The sequence below is a fragment of the Amblyomma maculatum genome, chromosome 2, assembly GCF_055883805.1.
Source record: "Amblyomma maculatum isolate TAMU_Amacu chromosome 2, ASM5588380v1, whole genome shotgun sequence".
Classification (NCBI taxonomy): Eukaryota; Metazoa; Arthropoda; class Arachnida; order Ixodida; family Ixodidae; genus Amblyomma; species Amblyomma maculatum.
Window position 1 is genome coordinate 148,976,194 of NC_139345.1, and position 19,520 is coordinate 148,995,713.

A 19,520-nucleotide genomic window follows, 5' to 3' on the forward strand; every position below is an offset into this window, starting at 1 on the left:
CACAGCTCCTGGAGTCGTACACTAAGCAAGACGAGCCACGGCCGGTCTCGAGGGAGAGAGCGAAAGAGCGCGCGCTCTCCCTCGAGACCGGCCGTGGACGAGCTTCCATCCACCAAAAGCAGCTGGACCACACATATTCTTTGCTAATGAATATATCGTACAAACTCGCCTTCTTGCATAAGTCCCTGATGACAAGCATACCGCAGTACCGATTTCTGTGGTCAAGGCGTGAAGAACCGGAGGAAGCAGATTTCAGACGCAATAAAGCAGCACGCAGTTAAGCCCGTAACCTTTCAGTGCGGCGAAAATTGCTCGTAGGCTGGCCTATATACCTCACTACCCCTAACGCCTTTAATTTCAGGGCCACGAGGTAGAGGGCTCGGGCTCCCACCCCGCGGATGGACAGTAAGGCTCATCGAGATGACGCCGACCAGCGTGGAACTGCGGAAGTGTTTAGTTACACCGCCTACCAAAGAATTCGGCGTTGTTAGGGAGAGTGTACAGACAGGAGCAGGATAAAAAAAAAGCAACGTGGCATCTGGCACGGCCTCAACACACGTAAATAACTCACTCCACCCGGTCCTTTCGACACGCAGCCGTGTTCTGGAGCTAGCGTTCCTTCAGCCCGTCACTTGCCTCGCGCGACTTCGGGTGCGGTGGACGCTTTGCGTGCATATAAGCTCTAGGGCAACGGCCAACGCGCACACTGCGCTTCTGTCCATAGCGCATTTAAATCCATTGCTGCAGAGGTTGAGTCCATTCCGCATCCCCTTCCCTTCCGCTGTCCCTTATAACGGGAACACTCCCGAACTCCCGTGCAAGAAATTAATGCAGTTTTCAAGCAGAAAACATAAGTACAGCTAAGCTTACCGGCTTAGTGTATTAATCAGTGAAGGCTGATTGGCATTATCGGCCAAGAGGGCTGAAGTAGAAAGCCCGTTCTGGCGTTTCAGAGGCATCTATCTGCCTAGCTGGGCATCTCGTAGGCACGTTTAGCCTCTCTGCTCTCATATGTATAGTCAACCTTGTTCGTTTTTTTTTTTCGGTTTCGTTCGTTATCTTGTGCAAAAATGATTCACACCAGAACCGAAACACCGATAGACCGAGCACGACAATATGGTACACAAGTAAGTAGACCACCGGCGCTCCGTCCCGTCAGCTGCAAATGGCATCTGCAGGCGTGTGATATCATGTCAAACACGTGAATACGAAACAAAAACAGGATGCAGTTCTCCTCGGAGTCTCCTTAAGGACACTCGTGAGCAGTGCTGTCCCTTATAACGGGAACACTCCCGAACTTCCGTGCAAGAAATTAATGCAATTTTCAAGCAGAAAACATAAGTACAGCTAAGCTTACCGGCTTAGTGTATTAATCAGTGAAGGCTGATGAAGTAGAAAGCCCGTTCTGGCGTTTCAGAGGCATCTATCTGCCTAGCTGGGCATCTCGTAGGCCCGTTTAGCCTCTCTGCTCTCATATGTATAGTCAACCTTGTTCGTTTTTTTTTTTTTCGGTTTCGTTCGTTATCTTGTGCAAAAATGATTCACACCAGAACCGAAACACCGATAGACCGACCACGACAATATGGTAAACAAGTAAGTAGACCACCGGCGCTCCGTCCCGTCAGCTGCAAATGGCATCTGCAGGCGTGTGATAACATGTCAAACACGTGAATACGCAGCGTTTCACCCATGCTTCCAGTGCTGTGTCTAGCGAGGTAGTTGCGAGTATGTCGTGCTCCTTTTCCTAACTACACCAGCGTACTGCAGAAAAGCCAACTGTCAGAGCAACAGAGCTGTTGTGTGGTAAAGTCCGTTTAAATGTGTGCCATCGTCAACAATAACTTGCGGTGAAGCCAACTTCCACTGGCCCAAAAAACTTAACCTGCTTTGTGGTTAAGCCCTCTTGATAAGGTGCAGCTGTAATGCATGTGTAAAGCCGCGTTCAGACTATGTGCGCTACGTACGTATCGCTAAGAGCTTGAAGCTCATTTTGAGCTTCAAGAGTCTCGAGCTCCGCTAGCAGCCTCTTGCTAACCAGCGTCATGTTGAGAAATTCGAGACCCAGTTGGTCCAGAGCGGTGATTGGCCAGTCGTAAAGAACGTATCTTACCGAATGGCCCGGTGTGAACATGAGCGGTTGCAAAGCTACGTAAACGGGTATTAAAGCAGCTATGCGTACTGCGATACTTACGACACTAATTACGACGGATGCGACTGCAGTCTGAACGCGGCTTAAAGCGCATCCTCCAATTTTTTGACGTAGGCCACAATCGCGTGGTTTCGACAGAATGTGAATGCTAATAACGCCAAGCAAAGACAGGCGGCTTGGAGAAGCACTGCGGGTGATCGATAAATTTCATAACCCACTCGCTAGACTGTGCGTTAGGGCACTGTGATGGAGACGACAAACTTCACTGCAGGTTACCTAAATCATCGGCTACTACGCGAATAGCATTTCAGATTGGTAACAGCCTTATAAACGTATTCGATCGGGAAATATATTAAGGGACTATCCTCAACAGCCTGCAATTGACCAAATGATGAAACTAACAAGGTGTTTTGCTTTCTTAGTCCTTGCTGCGCGGGCTAGAAAGAATTCCTTTGGAACCTTTCTGTATCAGCTGGGAAGCAATCATTATTTCTGTCGCCTTAAACTTCTGCTCAAGTCGCCGCTCGCGCCATAAAGTGGCTACGTTGCACCAATGTGTGATCCTGGAGCTTGGCGCGCCCAAATAGCTTGTGGCAATTAAATTACAGTGCTTTGTGGCAGTTGAGACTGCTAATGGAGGTATACATGGCCCGGCTGAAAAAATTACTGAACCTGTTGCCAACTGAAATCTCATTTGCGCAGCAGCCGACGATACAGAAAATTTGGAATGAAATTTGCCGCGTCGATTTAAGCTCCCCAACGCACAGCCTAGCGAGAGGAACAAGAGTCTTTTCTTTTTACGCCTCCTGATTTCGCTAATCGGCACGATTATCCGCACTCTGTCCTAGCCGTGCCTGGCGCACGTCAGCTAACCGGCCTGCGTCGCGAAAAGGGTAACTCTCTACCGAATTTTACAAAACCATGAGAACGGCACCCATTCAGGACAGGTGTGAGCAAAAACGAGGTTCGTTTCTTATAAAGTGGGCATGATCGCCAATTAATAACCTTCAAGAACGGTAGACTCTAAAGGCGGGCTTCGCCACAGAACATTGAAGGCTTCATTGCATAGCAGTCGTGTTGCCTGGAGGATCGGCTTTTCTGCTGTACAGTGATGTAGTTAGGAGAACGAGCACGCCCTACTCATAACTACTTCTAGCGGCAGTCCTCCCCCTCTCGTTCAAACATCGAGCTAGCCTTTCCCTCTCCTCTGCCTCCACTACCGCGAGGGCGTTTCGGCGCGTGCGCCTGTCACCATGGCAACCGCGTGCCACCGAGGCGATGACGGGCGTTACTTTGCCGCCCGTGCATCCGTTAACTGCCGACGCATAACGTGGGGGGCTACAGCTTTCCGCCGTAAAATGAAGCTAGATCTGAGCTAAGTGCTGCCCGTACGGCGTTCGCAAGCTGACAAGCACGCACGCGCAGACGCGCGAGTTGAGTGCCGCATTCCGCATATGCTGGAAAAGGTGGGCGCAACTCTCGGCGCCGGAACCCCCGAGCTCTGCCACGCGACCGAGAAGGAGGAGGAGGCAGCGCGATTCGTTTCTCCGTGCGCCTAAGCCCTTCTTTCAGCCGAGAGGCGCAGCCGACGTTCGCCAAATGAGACGGCTGCGGAATTTCGAACGGTGCCCCTACCTTCATGCGCCTTCGCGGCGGCAATCAGCGCAGCCGCACGACCATGCACCGCTGCCGCACGTCACGGCGGAGGCCACCCGCGCGGCTCCATCGGCTGAAACGCGAAGGTCGTTGCATGCGGAATCGGAACAACATCGTCAGGGAACAAAAAAAATAAACAAAGCAAACGGTGGGACGGAGAAGCACCTAGTAGCACTGGAAGGAGCAAAAGCAAAACGCGCGACCGTTTTCACTGTCTACAAGCAGCAGTGGCGACGCATGCGCGCGCATATCGCTGAAGATCTCACTTGAGCGCATCTATAGAGTTTTACAGCAGCGCGCGGCGCCAGCCCCACACTGTACACAGCGTGGAACGCAAGACAGCGGCGCAAAGGTGCGCATGAAATCGTGTACCCCACCTTTCCGCAGATGATGACGGGCAGACTGACGAGCTGCGCCGACCAGAGCACGGGCACGGGCACCACTTTGCCCATGAGCAGGGCCAGCAGGCAAGCGTAGGAGGCGGTGAAGGCCACCATTTGACCGCCTCGGCCTCGGTACCGCATCACCAGCGCCGCGATCAGCGCCGTCTCCAGCATCAGGAACAGGCCCTCACCCCACGAACTGCGCGGATGAGGCGGAGAGTTATCAAGGCTGCTGAGCACTTCAATAAAGAACGACCCCCCCCCCCCCCCCCCCTCAAAACAATGGCCGTTTCTTATGGCGTGGAGGCTGCACCTTGACGTCATCTCCGAGAAGTAACGCCATCGGTAATTGTCGTTCGTAGAGTGCCATAAGGAAGCTGTTCAGTGCACCCGGCAAAAGTGGTCGACTAAAAGGCGAGTCCGAAACGTCTGAGCGAAACTGGCATCGCCATCGGCAGCGAAACGAGAGAACCTGCGAGACCAGAGACATGGATCGCACATTCCGAAGAAATTGACATTGAGTGCCTGAGCGTCTTCATTTTATCGGATTTCCAAGACGACGGCGGGTTTAGATATCTAGCGCCTGGTGAGCGGTGGACGTGTCATTACGCACAGTAGAGCTGAAGATACCATTTCCGTGCTAAAAATATAAGCAGGAGCAAACTAGCGGCATACGAAGAAATCACAGGCAGTTGTAGAGATTAAAAACAAAAAGAAAGGATTAAGCAACAGAAAGTTCATGCGGAGGTTGCGCTCCGTTATTATTATTTTTAACACGGGATAACATGGAACGGCGGAAACAAGAGTGGAGAACCAAAAGATGAGAGAGAAACTACGCCCAGGTGCATATGCCAGAAACCGCAAAGCACAGTCAAGGACATTCGACCAACGCAGTCGCCTCAAGATATGGGGAGGAAGGCCTTTCGGCAAGAGTCGAGGGATATCCGCATGCTACTACTGCTTTCAGCTTCGAGAAGGCCGATCACTGGAATTAAGGGGCCCTTTTCGGATACACGCACATCAGCGATGATGCTCCAAACAAGCATCGCGCTACGCCCGACGGCGTACGCACAAGTCGAGGACAAGAGCGAAAAGGCACATCACCCACTTTCGGCGTCGCCCATACCATTCTATAGCGCAGGGCGATACGCACCGTTTCGCTTTCATCGTGTCTTTAGCGCTCTTCCAGCGCTTATTTTCCTGCGCACCCCCGACAACATGCAGAGCCGCCGTCCAGCCAGAACGCGGCAGCCGCAGCCGTTGCTCCTGATCAGAAACACTGCGCCTTATCAGAAACACTTCGACACTAGGCTGCTGGAATATTATTTTGGCGGAGCCCAGGTGCAATGCCACCAAAAGCCATCCGTTTGTAGCAGCTTGCATTGAGTTTAATGCAATGGCGCAGGTTGCCGCGGAGTTCCCATCACTACCCATTCGTCACATCCCAAAAGCCCTGCAAAACCACGGATATCATTTCTTGGAAAGCCATATACTGAAACATACAAATCTGGTACAACGCTTCTCTAAGCAGGAAGAAATCCGATACCGAAGCAAATATCGATGTCATTTAATTCGTGTGCCATATTGTTACGGACGAGGAAGAAGCGGGCAGTGGCGAGGGCAGGAGCGCTCGCGCTAGGCCCGCAGCGATATTAAAAATCATCTCACGGTCATCGAACACCATCTTCCGTAACATTTTGGCTGGAGGTGGTCGGTACGTTATATCATTCGTCATCCTGACCCGGAGCTTCAGCGCACTGCTTGCGCCGTCGGCAGCGGGTTCCAGAGAGCGCATCGTCTGGCTGTTGCCCAGCCTACCGGACCCAGCGCGACTTCGCCGTTCCACCGGCCCGTTCGCCCGCCCCGACCACAAGACACGCGAAGAAGAGACTGACCCAAGGTGTCACTCACACGACCACAATAAGCTACGAGAGAGCCGAACACCATATGACCCAAATGACTCGATGTGCCGACCAACTACCCAAGACGCGGCTACATACGACATCCCCCTGCCCATGCCATGCGGTGCGCGCTTTAGTCTCGGTCTGGTGTCTTGGCGACATGTGGCCTGAAAGCGTCCTGGACCAGACGTCATCTGGAAATCATCGTGGCGGCAAGACTTGTCTTCCTCCTCCCCCTATCTTCAACCATCCATACAGGCCTATTGTCATGCCAAGGATCTAATCGACATCAAAAAACGTCCTCGTCCACGATCGGGATGGTCTCTCGGTGGCCCCGGGTTATGTAACGGACGAGGAATAAGTGGGCTGTGGCGATGACAGGAGCGCTCGCGATAGGCCTGCAGCGATTCATTAATAATCACCTCACGGTCAACGAACATCATCTTCTGTTCTCTGTGTTCATCGGCTTGCCGCCCCGTAACAATATGTACCTCTTTCAGGCGCCTACTGGAGCCAAACCAAACCATGCTCCTGTTTGTTTCGGATAAACAGCATGTATGTGCACAAACAAAACGAAAGAAAACCATAAGCTAGCTCGTCAATAAACCTGCGCCGAAGATTCGATGGCTTCAGAGAACCAGCACTGTCAACACTGCTACGCCCATGCAGTGAACCCAATCAGACCTGCATGGGAAGTCAGATGTAGACATCATCAACCGAACGTCCCTCCCGACAGAAATATTTAACAGCAGCTCTTTGCTTACTTCCAGTAAAAAGCAGCGCAGAAGCCAAGGGTGGTAAATAGAAAACATGCTGTTTCGCGGCTTCTGTCGTCTTATCCAAATCAAGAGGCCTCGATCCGCACGCGACTACAGCACAGACCGGCAACAGCAAGCTCGCTTCACTGCATGACCCAGCGCTTCGAGGGTAAGCCCAACACGACGGAATACTTCAATTACTATGGACATGGCAGCAGATTTAAAGCTGCTCAGATTTTTTCCCGCCTTTCACGCATTGCAGTTCTGTGGTTATGACGTCAGAGCCTGGACACAAAATGGCGGAATCAAATCTTGGACACGGAAGCCGTAGATGTGGACACAGGCTAAAAGCGCGTGTACCCGTAAAACGTAAATAGACACCAGGGAAAAACAACCTGCATTCTATCGATAAGCATACATGATAGTAATTGAATTACAGTAATAAAGTTAGCGTAATTTAATTCAGTTCAGTTCATTAGTGTCCGACTCTTCGTGACCCTATGGACCATATCACGCCACGCTTCCCGGTCTGTCACTATCTTCCTAACATCACATAACTTCATCTGCAGCGCCTCCAGGATGCCAGGATGCGTTCGCTTCCTACCCCTTCTCCGGTAACCTTCAACCTTTCCTAACATCAAAGCTTTCTCCAGCGACTCCTCTCTTCTCATCAGATGACCAAAGTAGCTAAGCTTTAACTTTAGAATTTTACCCTCCAATGAGCAGTCAGGGTTTATGGTCGACAATATCGACTAATTTCACCTTCTGGCAGTCCAGCACCACAATTCAAACGCGTCAATTCTTCGGCGGTCAGCCTTCTTCACAGTTCAACTCTCGCATCCATACATCACAACTGGAAAGACCATAGCACGAGTTATACGGATCTTGATTGGCAGTGATGTCTCTGCTCTTTACTAGGTGGTCAAGGCTAGCCATGACTCTCTTTCCCAAAAGCAGGCGTCTCCTAATTTCATGGCTACAGTCACCTTCCGGGGTAATCTCGGAGCCCAGGAAGAGAAAATCTGTCACAGCTTCCATTTCTTATCCCTTGAAGCTCCAGGACTTGATAGGGCAAGACGCCATGATCTTTGTCTTATTAATGTTCAGTTTAAGCCCAAACTTCTCACTCTCTTCTTGTACGCGCATCAGAAGACTCTTGAGTTCCATTTCACTTTCTGCCGTTAAAGTGGTATCATCCGCATATTTAAGGTTGTTGATACGTTTCCCAGCAATCTCCACTCCAGCGGAAGACTCGTCCAGACCAGCCTTCCTCATGATGCACTCAGCATATAGGCTAAATAGGCAGGGCGACAGTACGCAGCCTTGTCTCACTCCTTTGTAAATCGGGAGCCAATCAGTAAGACCATGCTCAGTTCTGAATGTGGCCTCTTGTCCTTCATACAGGTTCCTGAGGAGACAGATGAGGTGAGTTGGAACTCCCATCTCTTGGAGAGCTTGCCACAATCTGCTGTGATCTACGCAGTTTAACGCTTTCGCATAATCAATAAAGCAGAAGCAGATCGGTTTCTGGAACCCGCTTGCTTTTTCCATGATCCAGCGAAGGTTGGCAATCTGGTCTCTAGTTCCTCTTCCCTTGCGAAACCCAGCTTGCACGTCCGGAAGCTCCTGATTCACATACTGCCGCAGCCTGCCTTGGAGGATTTTCAACATTACCTTGTTAGCATGCGGAATAAGCGCGATCGTGCGGTAGTTGGAACAATCTTTGGCACTGCCTTTCTTTGGAATGGGGATGTAAACTGACCTCCTCCAATCCTGTGGCCACTGCAGGGTTGTCCAAATCTTCTGACATAAGTTAAACAGAACGTTAACAGCGTCATCGTTAATGTTTTGAAGCAACTCAGCTGGAATGCCATGAATTCCGCTAGCTTTGTTCTTAGCTAGGCTGGCTAAGGCCCAATCAAGTTCACTCTTCAGGATGCCCGGCTTGAGATCAGTGATCACAACGTCTTATGTTGGGTTTGCACATCCGGGTCCTTCTTGTACAGTTCTTCTGTGTATTCTCGCCACCTCTTCTTTTATTACTGACGCTTCCGTGAGGTCCCTGCCTCGTTTGTCCTTTATCACGACCAGCTCAGCACACAGGCTTCCTTTGATATCTTTGGTTGTCTTATACAGAGCTTTTGTGTTTCTCAATTGGCTGTTGTCCTCAACTGCTAGGCATTGTGTGTTCAGGAAGGCATTCTTATCTCTCCTAGCTATTCTCTGAAAATCCGATTTGAGAACCATCTTTTTCTTTCCCCCATAACTTTTGCCATCCTCCTTTCCTGAGCTATTTGCAAAGCCCCTTACTTTTCTTTTCTACTTTACTTTTCTAGTCTAGTAATTTAGTAATGTAATGAATTATTTTTGACAGTAATTTCGCAACAAGAGTAATTAATTCCTTTCGAAATTACTTTTACAAATGGCACCACTTATCTTCGAATAGACGACACTGTAGAGTGGCGGGAAAGCCAGAACGACGTGCGGCAAGCCTGAGCCAGCGTAATGGATCGGCAAAAGGAGACAGAACAGATGAAGGAGACGCAGAACACCGTGTCTGAGACCTCATGCATCCTGTGTAGCCGGGCCACTTAGTGCGGCTATCCTACGGGTAGTTGGAGCCATTCCCCAAGCAGCAGGAGGTAAGGCGTCAAAAGATTGCCGAAGGGCAGATGGTGCAAGACAGTTGGAGTTCAAAACTCCCCAAGCAGCAGGAGGTAAGGCGTCAAAAGATTGCCGAAGGGCAGATGGTGCAAGACAGTCGGAGTTCAAAACTAGTTAGAAGCCTGCAGCGGCACACCTCTTGCATGGGTTAGGGCACAGTAGTGCCTGGTTACACTCGTCGCCACGAGGCGAGGAAGGATTGGGGTGGGGGGTGCAGGCGGAAGGGCCCATGGTGTGAGCATTACTGGGCACAAGGTGCTGATGTCTGTTCTTGGGACCACGGAAAAAGTGAATAACCTAGCTTCTTCGAGGACTTCAAACGGCGGAGACAGCTTTGGGCCGGCGACATTCGACCATGCTTCTGCTCTTGTTTTGTTGTTGTCTTATTTTTCTAGTGACACGTCGTGGTAGGAAAAGAGGGAGGGAATAGTTGTTTGAGACAGGATTTGGTGGGAAGGTGAAAAAATGTGTGTGTCGCGTCTGGAGAGAAGTTTTTTGTTGACTCGGCTTGCACAGTTTTGCAGCGTAAAGGTATACACTACACGGGTCAGAGCAGAGTTTCGCGTGAGTGTGCCCCGCCCGTTATGCGCCTGCGCGATAGTCGCGTCTAATTGCGAAGGAGACGAAGAAGAAAAGAAGAAGAAAGAGAACAGGAAGGAGAACAAGAAGAAGAAGAAGAAGAATGCTCGGTCACCCGCAGCTAATGCTTTCGTTACATATTCGGTTCAGCAGCGTCGAACCCTTCTAATATTTTTGCCATAGATGACAACTAGCAATAATTTAACAGTAGTCGAATTACTCAACAAGAGGAATTGTAATGTAATTACATTACTTTTTCGGAGTAGTAATTAGTAATGTAATTTAATTACATTTATGCAATTTCAGCAAAGTAATTAGTAATGTAATTTAATTCCTTTTCAAAAGTAATTTTGCCATGCATGTCGATAAGATGCCACGTTCTAGTCATAGCGTGCGCCATTACAGAAAACTACACTCTTATAGGCAGCAAAAATCCAAGAAACTAAATAGCGGTGTCGACAGCGATTTTTTGGCGTGGATCCCGGATACTACACTGCGTCACCAATCGCTCCAAAACGGCGACAATGCGCTCTTTTTTGGCGATTGGCGTCACGAGTTTGACGTGGCAGGCGAGATAATTAAATCCAATTCACTCATTCAAAATTCGTCTTTTTTTTTTTTTCAAGAAAACCGTAAGCACGGCCAGAAAGAGGGAGGTACTCAATGTTCGAAGATATAGACAATTAGGTGTCATCGTGGTCCTTTAAATTGCGCATAACACACGCGATTTTTATCACACTATCATTCAAAAACTCAAACTTCAGCTCAATTTTCTATATAGCATTCGTCTAGGTCGAATGCACTCGACCTGTGAAAGGCGTTGTCAACGCACGCTACCCTTGACCGTACCACGCGTAAATCTTCGCTATACAACCGGCGGGTTCCAACCGCCGAGGGAAACTAGAGGCCAGCGGTCAGCGGAGAGAGGTGATGACATCCTGGAGAGAGGGGCAACGGGCAACCCTTAGCCGGGTCGATCGGAGCTCAACCACCGTGCGTCCACGGATGAGGAGACGAGGCGCGCGGCACCGCGACTGCCCACCGCGCGCACACGGGGCGCCGTGATTGGAGGAAAGCGAGATCGAAGCGCGCACATCAAAGGGAGCGGCCGGGGCGGAACCCCAGGGCCTCGGCTGCGTCACGTGGCAGCGGGCGCGTGGACCCGTCCCTATTACGTGCGGCTACACTTAGGCAACCCTCGCTCTGTCTTTCCCTCTGTCTGAGCGTAATTAGTACACTCTCGGTGGCCGCACGTGCGCCTCGAGGGGAACAGGAAAAAAGGAGAACCGGTCTCCGCCGTAGATGGCGCTCGCTGACTACGCCGCCGCCGCGCGAGACGCGCGGCAAATGAGCCGTGGCTCTGGAAATGCAATTAGGGATGCGAGAAAAAGGCGCTCCCCATCTCAGCCTGTCCCTTTCCCCGTCCGCCTAGAGACTAGATGCCCGGGAAGGAGAATAAAGGCACTCCGCGAAGTCGTCGCAACCCGCTCGGAAGCGCACCCTACAACCGAGCTGGAGAGGGTTAGACAAGGGTGGCGCGCGCGGCGCCCAGAAAGGGGTTCTTTCCCCGTTTTTCTCTTGCGCTCCCCACGCTAATGGATTCCCTTACATAAAGCGCGCCCGATGCCCTTTCCCTACCAGTAATGGGTATCGTGCGGCGACTGCCGCCTCCGCGCTTCCGCTACTACGGCATAAACTCTTGCCCTTTCCCCGCGCTTTTTCTCTTTGCCCTTCCCAATCTCCCCACTGCCATCGTTCAGCATAGACACACACACGCACTCAACACCCGCGCTCGCGCGTCGTTGGCCACACGGCCATTGTTCTTGTGGTTTCGCTCATTCCTCCCCCTCCGTTTTTTTTCGAGTCCCGAATCGGGAGCGCGTCAGTGAGCGCGACGCAGCTCAACCCTAAAAAAGGGAAGCGTATATATAGCCTACTCTTCATCCTTATTTCTTTCTTATTTTTTATGTTATGCACTGCGTGTGAAGATATATGCGCGCTGCCTCCGTTTGATGGATATCTCGGCCGCCGGCCCCACGGCGACATCACGCAGCCGCACACCGCAACCCAAAGCTGGCAGTGGTGGCAGGAGAGGGAGGGGGGAAGAAGAGGAGCGACAATTTGTTATGGGGTTAAGGGAATGGCGGCGGCGCCGACTCACTGTTTGCGTAAGAGCGGTCACGCGTGCCCGATGACGGCGGGACGTCGCGGCTTCCCTCGAGGTCGGGCTGCAGGCTGACGCGGGGGCATGCGGCGGCGAGTTCGGAGCTGTCCCCGTTGCTGCCCGCGTTTTGGAAGTGTCGCACGCACACGTGGTTTTTTCCTCTCTACACAGTGAAGATAGTGCACTTGGTCCCTACACGTACGTGCGAGTCTCAGCAGCTACCGCAGACGGCGAAACTGGGAAGTTGGGAACGAATCTACCGCTGGGCGAGCCTCAACAACGCGCCGCGAAATGCGTGTACATGCCGTGAAGGAATCTACAAAGAAATTTCTAGCGCAACATAACCACACGTGTCCGCCGAATCCATCATCGAAAGCGCACAGACATCTCAAATAAAGGGTTTGGAAAATTCTTGTCAGCCTTTCTCAGTGCTTTTTTTCAGTCATCCGCGCGTCTCCTTCTCGCCACGGTGACGATGCGCTCCGACCGAAGAGCACCGATGTGGAAAGAATAGGGACGACGGCGTACGATAGGTTGCGCTAGGGCTGCCCTCAAGTTAAAGCTTCAGTAAGTCTATATGCCGTGAAGAAAAAAGAAGGAACGCTAATCCGACGAGGAAACTGTGCTTTTGACGAAAGTTGCTACGTCCTCACAAGTAGAGAAGGGGAAAAACAACTTCGCGAAAGCTCAGCAGGAACGGACAAATGTTTAGGCCGATCTTATCGGACGCTGCTCCGGTGGCCACACGGCGAAACCCGGTCTCAGAAGAGCTTCGACCACAGGGACCGAATCCACTTTGGAATGATCGCTGGACTCGCACACTCGGCGAGGAGCAAGCCGAGTGAGCGGAAGCAGTCGTCGCCTCAGCCAGACCTACAGCTGTGGCCTTCTGGTCGCGCTTCGGCGCATCGCTTATTCCCAGAGCCCCAATAATTCGCAATGGCTGTCTTTCACAATGGCGCCAACTGTCAAGACCACCTAAATCACATTGCGAAATGTACGCGTGACACATTCTTTGCCAGAAGCAAACAACACACAAAACCTTTTTACAGCCTTACAGGTACACGCTTACACCGGGCTAACAACCTATGAGAAGAGCAGCACTGCTTCACTGTCATCGTGCAAATGTGCTTTGGCGTAGAAAAGCGGATGCTACGTTCTGTTGAGTTCTGTTCAGGACGCAGTGCGTGGCAGCCGCCACAGTGCTCGGGACACTGCTGCAGAGGTTTTTGGCTTTCAGACCACATTTATCTCTTTCACTTTTTCTTGTATGCCTTTCGTCCACTTTACACAACGGAGGGTAGCCAACCGGAAACCCGATTGTTAAGGGCCATCCCTTGCCTTGTCATTTTTCACGTAGGGTGTCAGCCCGGGGACACTCGAGCATCCTTTTTGCATCCAAGGTGTAAAAATGTCTAGTGTGTTTAACTGCATATATACTACATGTCCCAGCTAAAGGTAAGCAAGCTTTTAAAATTATGGAGTGTCCTAGCATCATGTAGCCAATTGAAGGATGCTGAGAGTCGCGCAAATGATAGTTCCTTATCTTTCTCCATTCTCCAGTTCAGTAATTATTCCGTAAATATTAATTATGCAAAACTAATTTCGAATTCAGGAATTTAGTGTTAATTCAGGCTTGTAAAAATCACACTAAAATGTTTGCAGCACACCAAGGCACCCACTTAAGCTGATTTACTTCCTGACTTTTAAGGACGCTGCGACCTCATATATCTCTCCTCCGGGTTCCAGTAAAAAATCCCCCGCAATAAACAAACGACTTCGAAAAGAAAAAATCGCCCTGGTAGAAAAATCCCCATTTGCAAAGTAGGAAAAAAAAAAATTTCCTCAAACGTGTGAAATCAAACGCACTATAATGTGAAGCTTCGCCTCTTTTGATGCCCGGCTTATCAGTGGTAATTCGCTTTTACCGTCCCCGACTTTCACTGATTTTGCTCAACTTATTTCAGTCTTAGCTAAAACCTTGTTTGTATTTTGCTCCCGCCGTTCAATTTTTTTCCCTTTACAATTCCACATCCGCTGTGCTATAAGGCGCAGATTGCGTTTCCCCGTGACGTGCTGCAATGTTGTGTGCTACAGGGCTTTCATCCGTCGGGTTCAAAGTGGGCAAATATCAAACTGATGTGGGGCGTTATAAACAAAAATAATGACGGTAGCAGAAAAATAAAAGCTCAGGGCAATAGCCTCTGAGGATCATTCTGCGCTTCCGCTACATTAGTGGTCGAAGTGTTTTGTAGTGTGATGTTTAATGAGATGACTGGCGCTGCCTCATCGTGGTTTGATCTGGTACTCAAACAGCCGCCTTGTCAGCAGCGCGGGCCCTTTCGTTTTGTGCAAGAAAAGATTCTCTAACCACTGGCTTTAGTAGGTCTGACGCTGCGGACAGTGCTTCAAGGTGGCCATAGTCAACGACCAGCTAAGGCTGGGCCTGCCTTCTCTAATACAGCCTCTCCATCACTGGAAGTGCGGCAAGAGCTCTACACCGTCGAAATGGTTAACGCAAATCACAAGAAAATATGCGGGGTTGTTCTAGATGACGCCTTCTGCCGTGGCTGGTTCCCGAAAACTACCAGTTCGACCAGGCGATTGTAAGTTTCTTAATTAGTAATATTACGCAGCTGATGAGACCTATCTTACTAATTGCTTAAAGGACTATGGAACTGGAACACAATCTTTTTGCGGAGCGAGATCTAGAACGATACATTTTTAGGGCCGATTTTCGGCTTGAGTACGTTTTTTTCCTATGAACCGCCTTCTCGAAGCCATTTTCTCCGTTACACACTCTCTGCGGCAAGTCACCGTGGATGTCGCCCCCTGTTAGGAGCGAGATTTCAGCAGCGATCGCAGTTGTAACATGAATGCTTAAGACCCAGTTCCCCAGAAAATCTGGATATAAACGTTGTGAGGTAAGAATCAGAGGCACGGCTCTGGAAAGTGGTAGCTGGCAGACAACATGGCGCGCGGCACTGATTGGTCGTAGGGTTGAGTGACGTCAAGTCACCCACGTGACAGCGCCTAGTTGACAGGAGTTGGCAGCTCGGGCCTATCAATTCAGAGAGAAAAGTGAGCCCTCCAGGCCCCTCCCTGACATTCTGAGTCAGGCATACTATATATCCCTATACACCCGTTCAGCATAATTCATCGGGGTTTTACAGTCGTGCCATATGGACACTTTTATTCCTAAGCAGATTTGTCCGCACATCGAGTCGTCCGTAAACAAAGAATCGCGAAGAAAAATATATACTAAAGAAACAGGTCGGGCCTTGATTCGGACTTGCTTCTGCGTATAGTGGTGGTCAACAAAGTTGGAATTGCACAACATTCTAGCAGTTATTGTGTTTGCCATTATACTTGAAAGAACACGGTGACGCATCACGCGCATGGTTCATCTTTGATACACTTGACGGCGTCTCGTGGCTGCACCTCCTAATCCCGTTACGGCTGATCACTTTACACAATCACACGACCCGTTAAACTGTAGAATTATAGGCTTTCTACGAAGCACAAACTGCAGAGAGAATTTTCTTGGAAGCCATTAATGCAATATTGTAAATAGTATATAAGGGGCGTCTAAATGGCAACTTTGTGCTGTACGACACGAAACCGCCTATGTAAAAAACCACCCTGTACTATTCCGCTCCATTCATAAGGCGTCCAACACTCGGTATGCAGAAAATGAAACATCTTTTAAGGAAGCAGATATTTTGTTCTCGTCATTGTCCATATTAAGGAAACAAACATTTCTGGGTTTCAGTCGGCTCTCCGCAAATGAAACATCTTTTAAGGAAGCAGATAGTTTGTTTTCGTCATTGTCCATATTAACGAAACAAACGTTTCTGGGCTTCAGTCGGCTCTCCGCACTCTCCGGAGAGCGAGTTTCTACTATATAAGCGTGGCGTAAATACAATGGTAAAGTTTGGTCCCTACAAAAATTGTCCATAGCACAAGTCGTCCGTATTAACGGGCATCGTACTATTAAACGAGGCGCTACTGTATATCGATGTCAGGTGGTCTCTCGCGTAACATGGTCGCTTACGACATTATGCTAAAGGGTACTATGAGATAGAAAAGACCCAAATTAAGTGATTAGCATAATTAAGCGAGTGGCACAGTGCATGAGTGCAAACAAAACCATCTGTCAATGCTGTCGCGTCATATATACATACCCTTAAATGTCGAGCTTAAGCGGTCCTACGAATTTTTAAGTCGACAACTGTGCCTAAGGATGCGGGATCGAATCTTGGCCTCGGCGGCCACTTTTCGATGTAGACGAAAAGCAAGGCGTCCGTGTGCTGTGCTATGTCAGTGCACGTTAAAGAACCCCAGGTGGTCGAAATTTCCTATGTCCTCCAGTACGACGTCTCTCATAGTTTGAGTCGCTTTGGGACGTTAAACCCCATAAAATAAATTAAACCGAACCGAATTTTTAAGGCGAAAAGCTCATAGGTGGTGTGGACAGACGTGTCGGCCAAATGAGTCGGCACAAATGTCCACGCGAGCTCACATTATTGAAAAAAAAAAAAAAAAAAAAATCCGTCTTCAAGAAGCATCGAGCCGCGATCCGTCCCATTCCCAGCCGAGAGAGCAGGCCACTACTCCATTCCGGGCTCGTGAAAAACAGAACCTAATTCCAGGGGCGGAAGCAGGATCAAGCATTTTGGGGCAGCTCAGGGAGCAGCAATAAAAGCCATTTTGGAGCACTTGTGCTGCAATAAAATGAGATATTTGGAGCACTCGAATATGCTTTTAAGCCTGTTGCTTGGCTCAAACGCTTTTATTAATGGCAGTTTACGCACCCTGACTTGTAAATATAATTCAACTTTTTATTCATGTTCAATGCTTTGCTGAATATGCACGCACCTCTGAGAAGACACGACGAACAGCCAAACCATATACGGATCCTTAGAGTAAAACAACTGACCTGAACCATAATTTGGGACAGATTAGCAGCGAATGGAATGCTTGCTTTTGTACCTCCTAAGTGAACATCAACATAACTTGTGATATATATTTTGACTTCATAGGTTCAAAGGTGGAGCCTGCCATGAGCAGCCCATTTCCACTCCCTGTCTTGTGCATGTCATTTTTTTATCTTACACCTGGACATATAAATCTCTGGACACTCATCTAAAGTGTCTTCAGGGAGGAAAGACAGCACTAAAGGGTAGCTTGTTCCTCCTTCAGATTCTTTGCTTGACTCATCTAAAGTGTCTTCAGGGAGGAAAGACAGCACTAAAGGGTAGCTTGTTCCTCCTTCAGATTCTTTGCTTGACGAACTTCTGCCAGTGGCTGACGCTCGGCGTTCCTTAATTTCAACACGCTTGCAATAGGCCCTGTAAGTAAGGCTTTCCAAAACTCTTGAGAACACTTGTGATTAGTACTTAAGTGGCATCACTCCCATAACAGTCCAAGTATGCTTTTGTCTGACGTAGGCATGGCAGTCTCAGTGGTGAAGTACCAGCTTGTTTTCCCAGCAGAACCATTAGAACAACTCGTGTATCATTTGCAGCCAAGTTATTTAATGGCTCCTGGTAGTTTGCGGTGTCTGCTCGAATCGCTGCTCTCGCTTCCCTGACCACTGACGATTCAAACGAATGGGATAAAGTGCGTAAGATGTACACCGCTGCAACCGGTGTACATGCCATCGTTTTTACTACGGCAGCTCCTACACCGCGCACACGCAACTCTCAACATGCCATCGCCCTGCACTTCTAAAAGTCGCTTATTAAAATTGATCGAATGTTTGTGGGCAATGCTATTATGGGCCACAGTGCAGAAAACCACGTTGCACTAAATTTGATGGCAAAACATCGAGGCAGCCAACTTGGAGCAGGCTTGCAGCTATATTGCGTTCTGGAGCAGGAAGGAGCAGGAAAAAAGGTTTGGAGTAGAATGGAGCAAATGGAGCAGCACTTCCAGCCCTCTTGATGGGCTGATGATATGATGGTGATGGTGAGCGTAAGGATAATAGTAGCGATGACAATGACGGTGCATTTAAAGTAGTGATGCCCTACTGAAAAAAGTTCTGTAAGGCAATAAGCTCACACAAGAACTCTCAAACAAATCGGATAACAAATTTCATAACGTATCATCATTATAATAAGATAATAAGATATCTTCAGTAATTTATGGTAATGTGTAGGATTCAGTGAAATTTGTATGCGATATGAGGTTGTGTAAAAAAAAAAATGTGTTAGGTAATATATTGCCTCACATCATTTTTTAGTAAGGTATAATGATGATAGTGACAATGACGATGCAGTTAGTGAAATTACTCCTGCAAAATTGGTTTTCGCCATTTCCGCTCTTATGTGGACTTAAGCGCATTGTTTTTTTGTTTTTTTCTACTCGCTATAGCCCCTTCTGATATGACAGAAGATGAAATCTGTCAATACTTAGCGTCCACAAACCCTGACTACTGATCGGAAAGTGAAATTTTAAAGTTAAAGCTCCGCTACTTTAGTCATCTCTTGCGAAGAGAGGAGTCAGTGGAGCCAACCTTGATGCTGGGAAAGGGAGACTGGAGAAGGGGTAGGGGTAGGCAGTGAACGCGATGGTTGGATGGCATCCTCGAGGCACTGCTGCTGAACCTGTGAGATATTCGAATTCGTATAGTGGGCGACCGGACAGATTGGCGTCATATGGTCTATAGTGTCACGAAGAGTCGGAGACGACTGAACGACTGAACTGAACTGAACTGATAGCACCTGGCAGAAGCGATGAAAGGAAATCCGAACAGGGCGGCACCTACGCGCCTTGTAGTTTGAATTTCTTGTCGCGCTTGTGCCTGAGTTGTAACAAAACAAGCTCCAGTCGTTCCTATAAGGCAATAAAAGGCAACTGTGAGGTGTTTTCTAACATCTAAATACAAGCGCTACAAGAAATTCCAACAGCGGAGCGCGCATAAGCGCGCTCCTTCGAATTTATTTTCATCGCGATAGTAAATTTATTCTCCTACACGGAGCGGTTCAGATAGCACTGTGCGGTAGCAGTGCTGCGACAGAGTCGGTTTTTATTTACTAAATGGGTACGGCTGAAGCGAGCTCTGCAATCGAGGATACCCCCGGAAAGAACGAGAACCTCAAGAAAAAGCATCCTGTGGATTGGAGGGCAAACGGACTCGGCCGTGACATAACGTCGGACATTGTGGTTTTCCAGGAAACAAATTTATGCCGAAAATCTAAAGCAAGCAAGTCGCAAGACGAAACCGACTCACACACACAAAAAAAAAGGTATGAAAAAATAAAC

The 19,520-nt window shown here is 49.1% G+C and overlaps 1 protein-coding gene across 1 annotated transcript in view; it reads right to left on the reverse strand.

Moving 5' to 3' along the window:
• LOC146200148 (mannose-P-dolichol utilization defect 1 protein-like) overlaps positions 1–19,520 on the reverse strand; it is an 86,822-nt gene that overhangs the window by 14,218 nt on the left and 53,084 nt on the right. Inside the window, exon 4 of the mRNA XM_084595381.1 lies at positions 4,183–4,387. Within this exon, the coding sequence (XP_084451507.1) occupies positions 4,183–4,387 (205 nt within the window). The remainder of the gene's footprint in view (positions 1–4,182; positions 4,388–19,520) is intronic.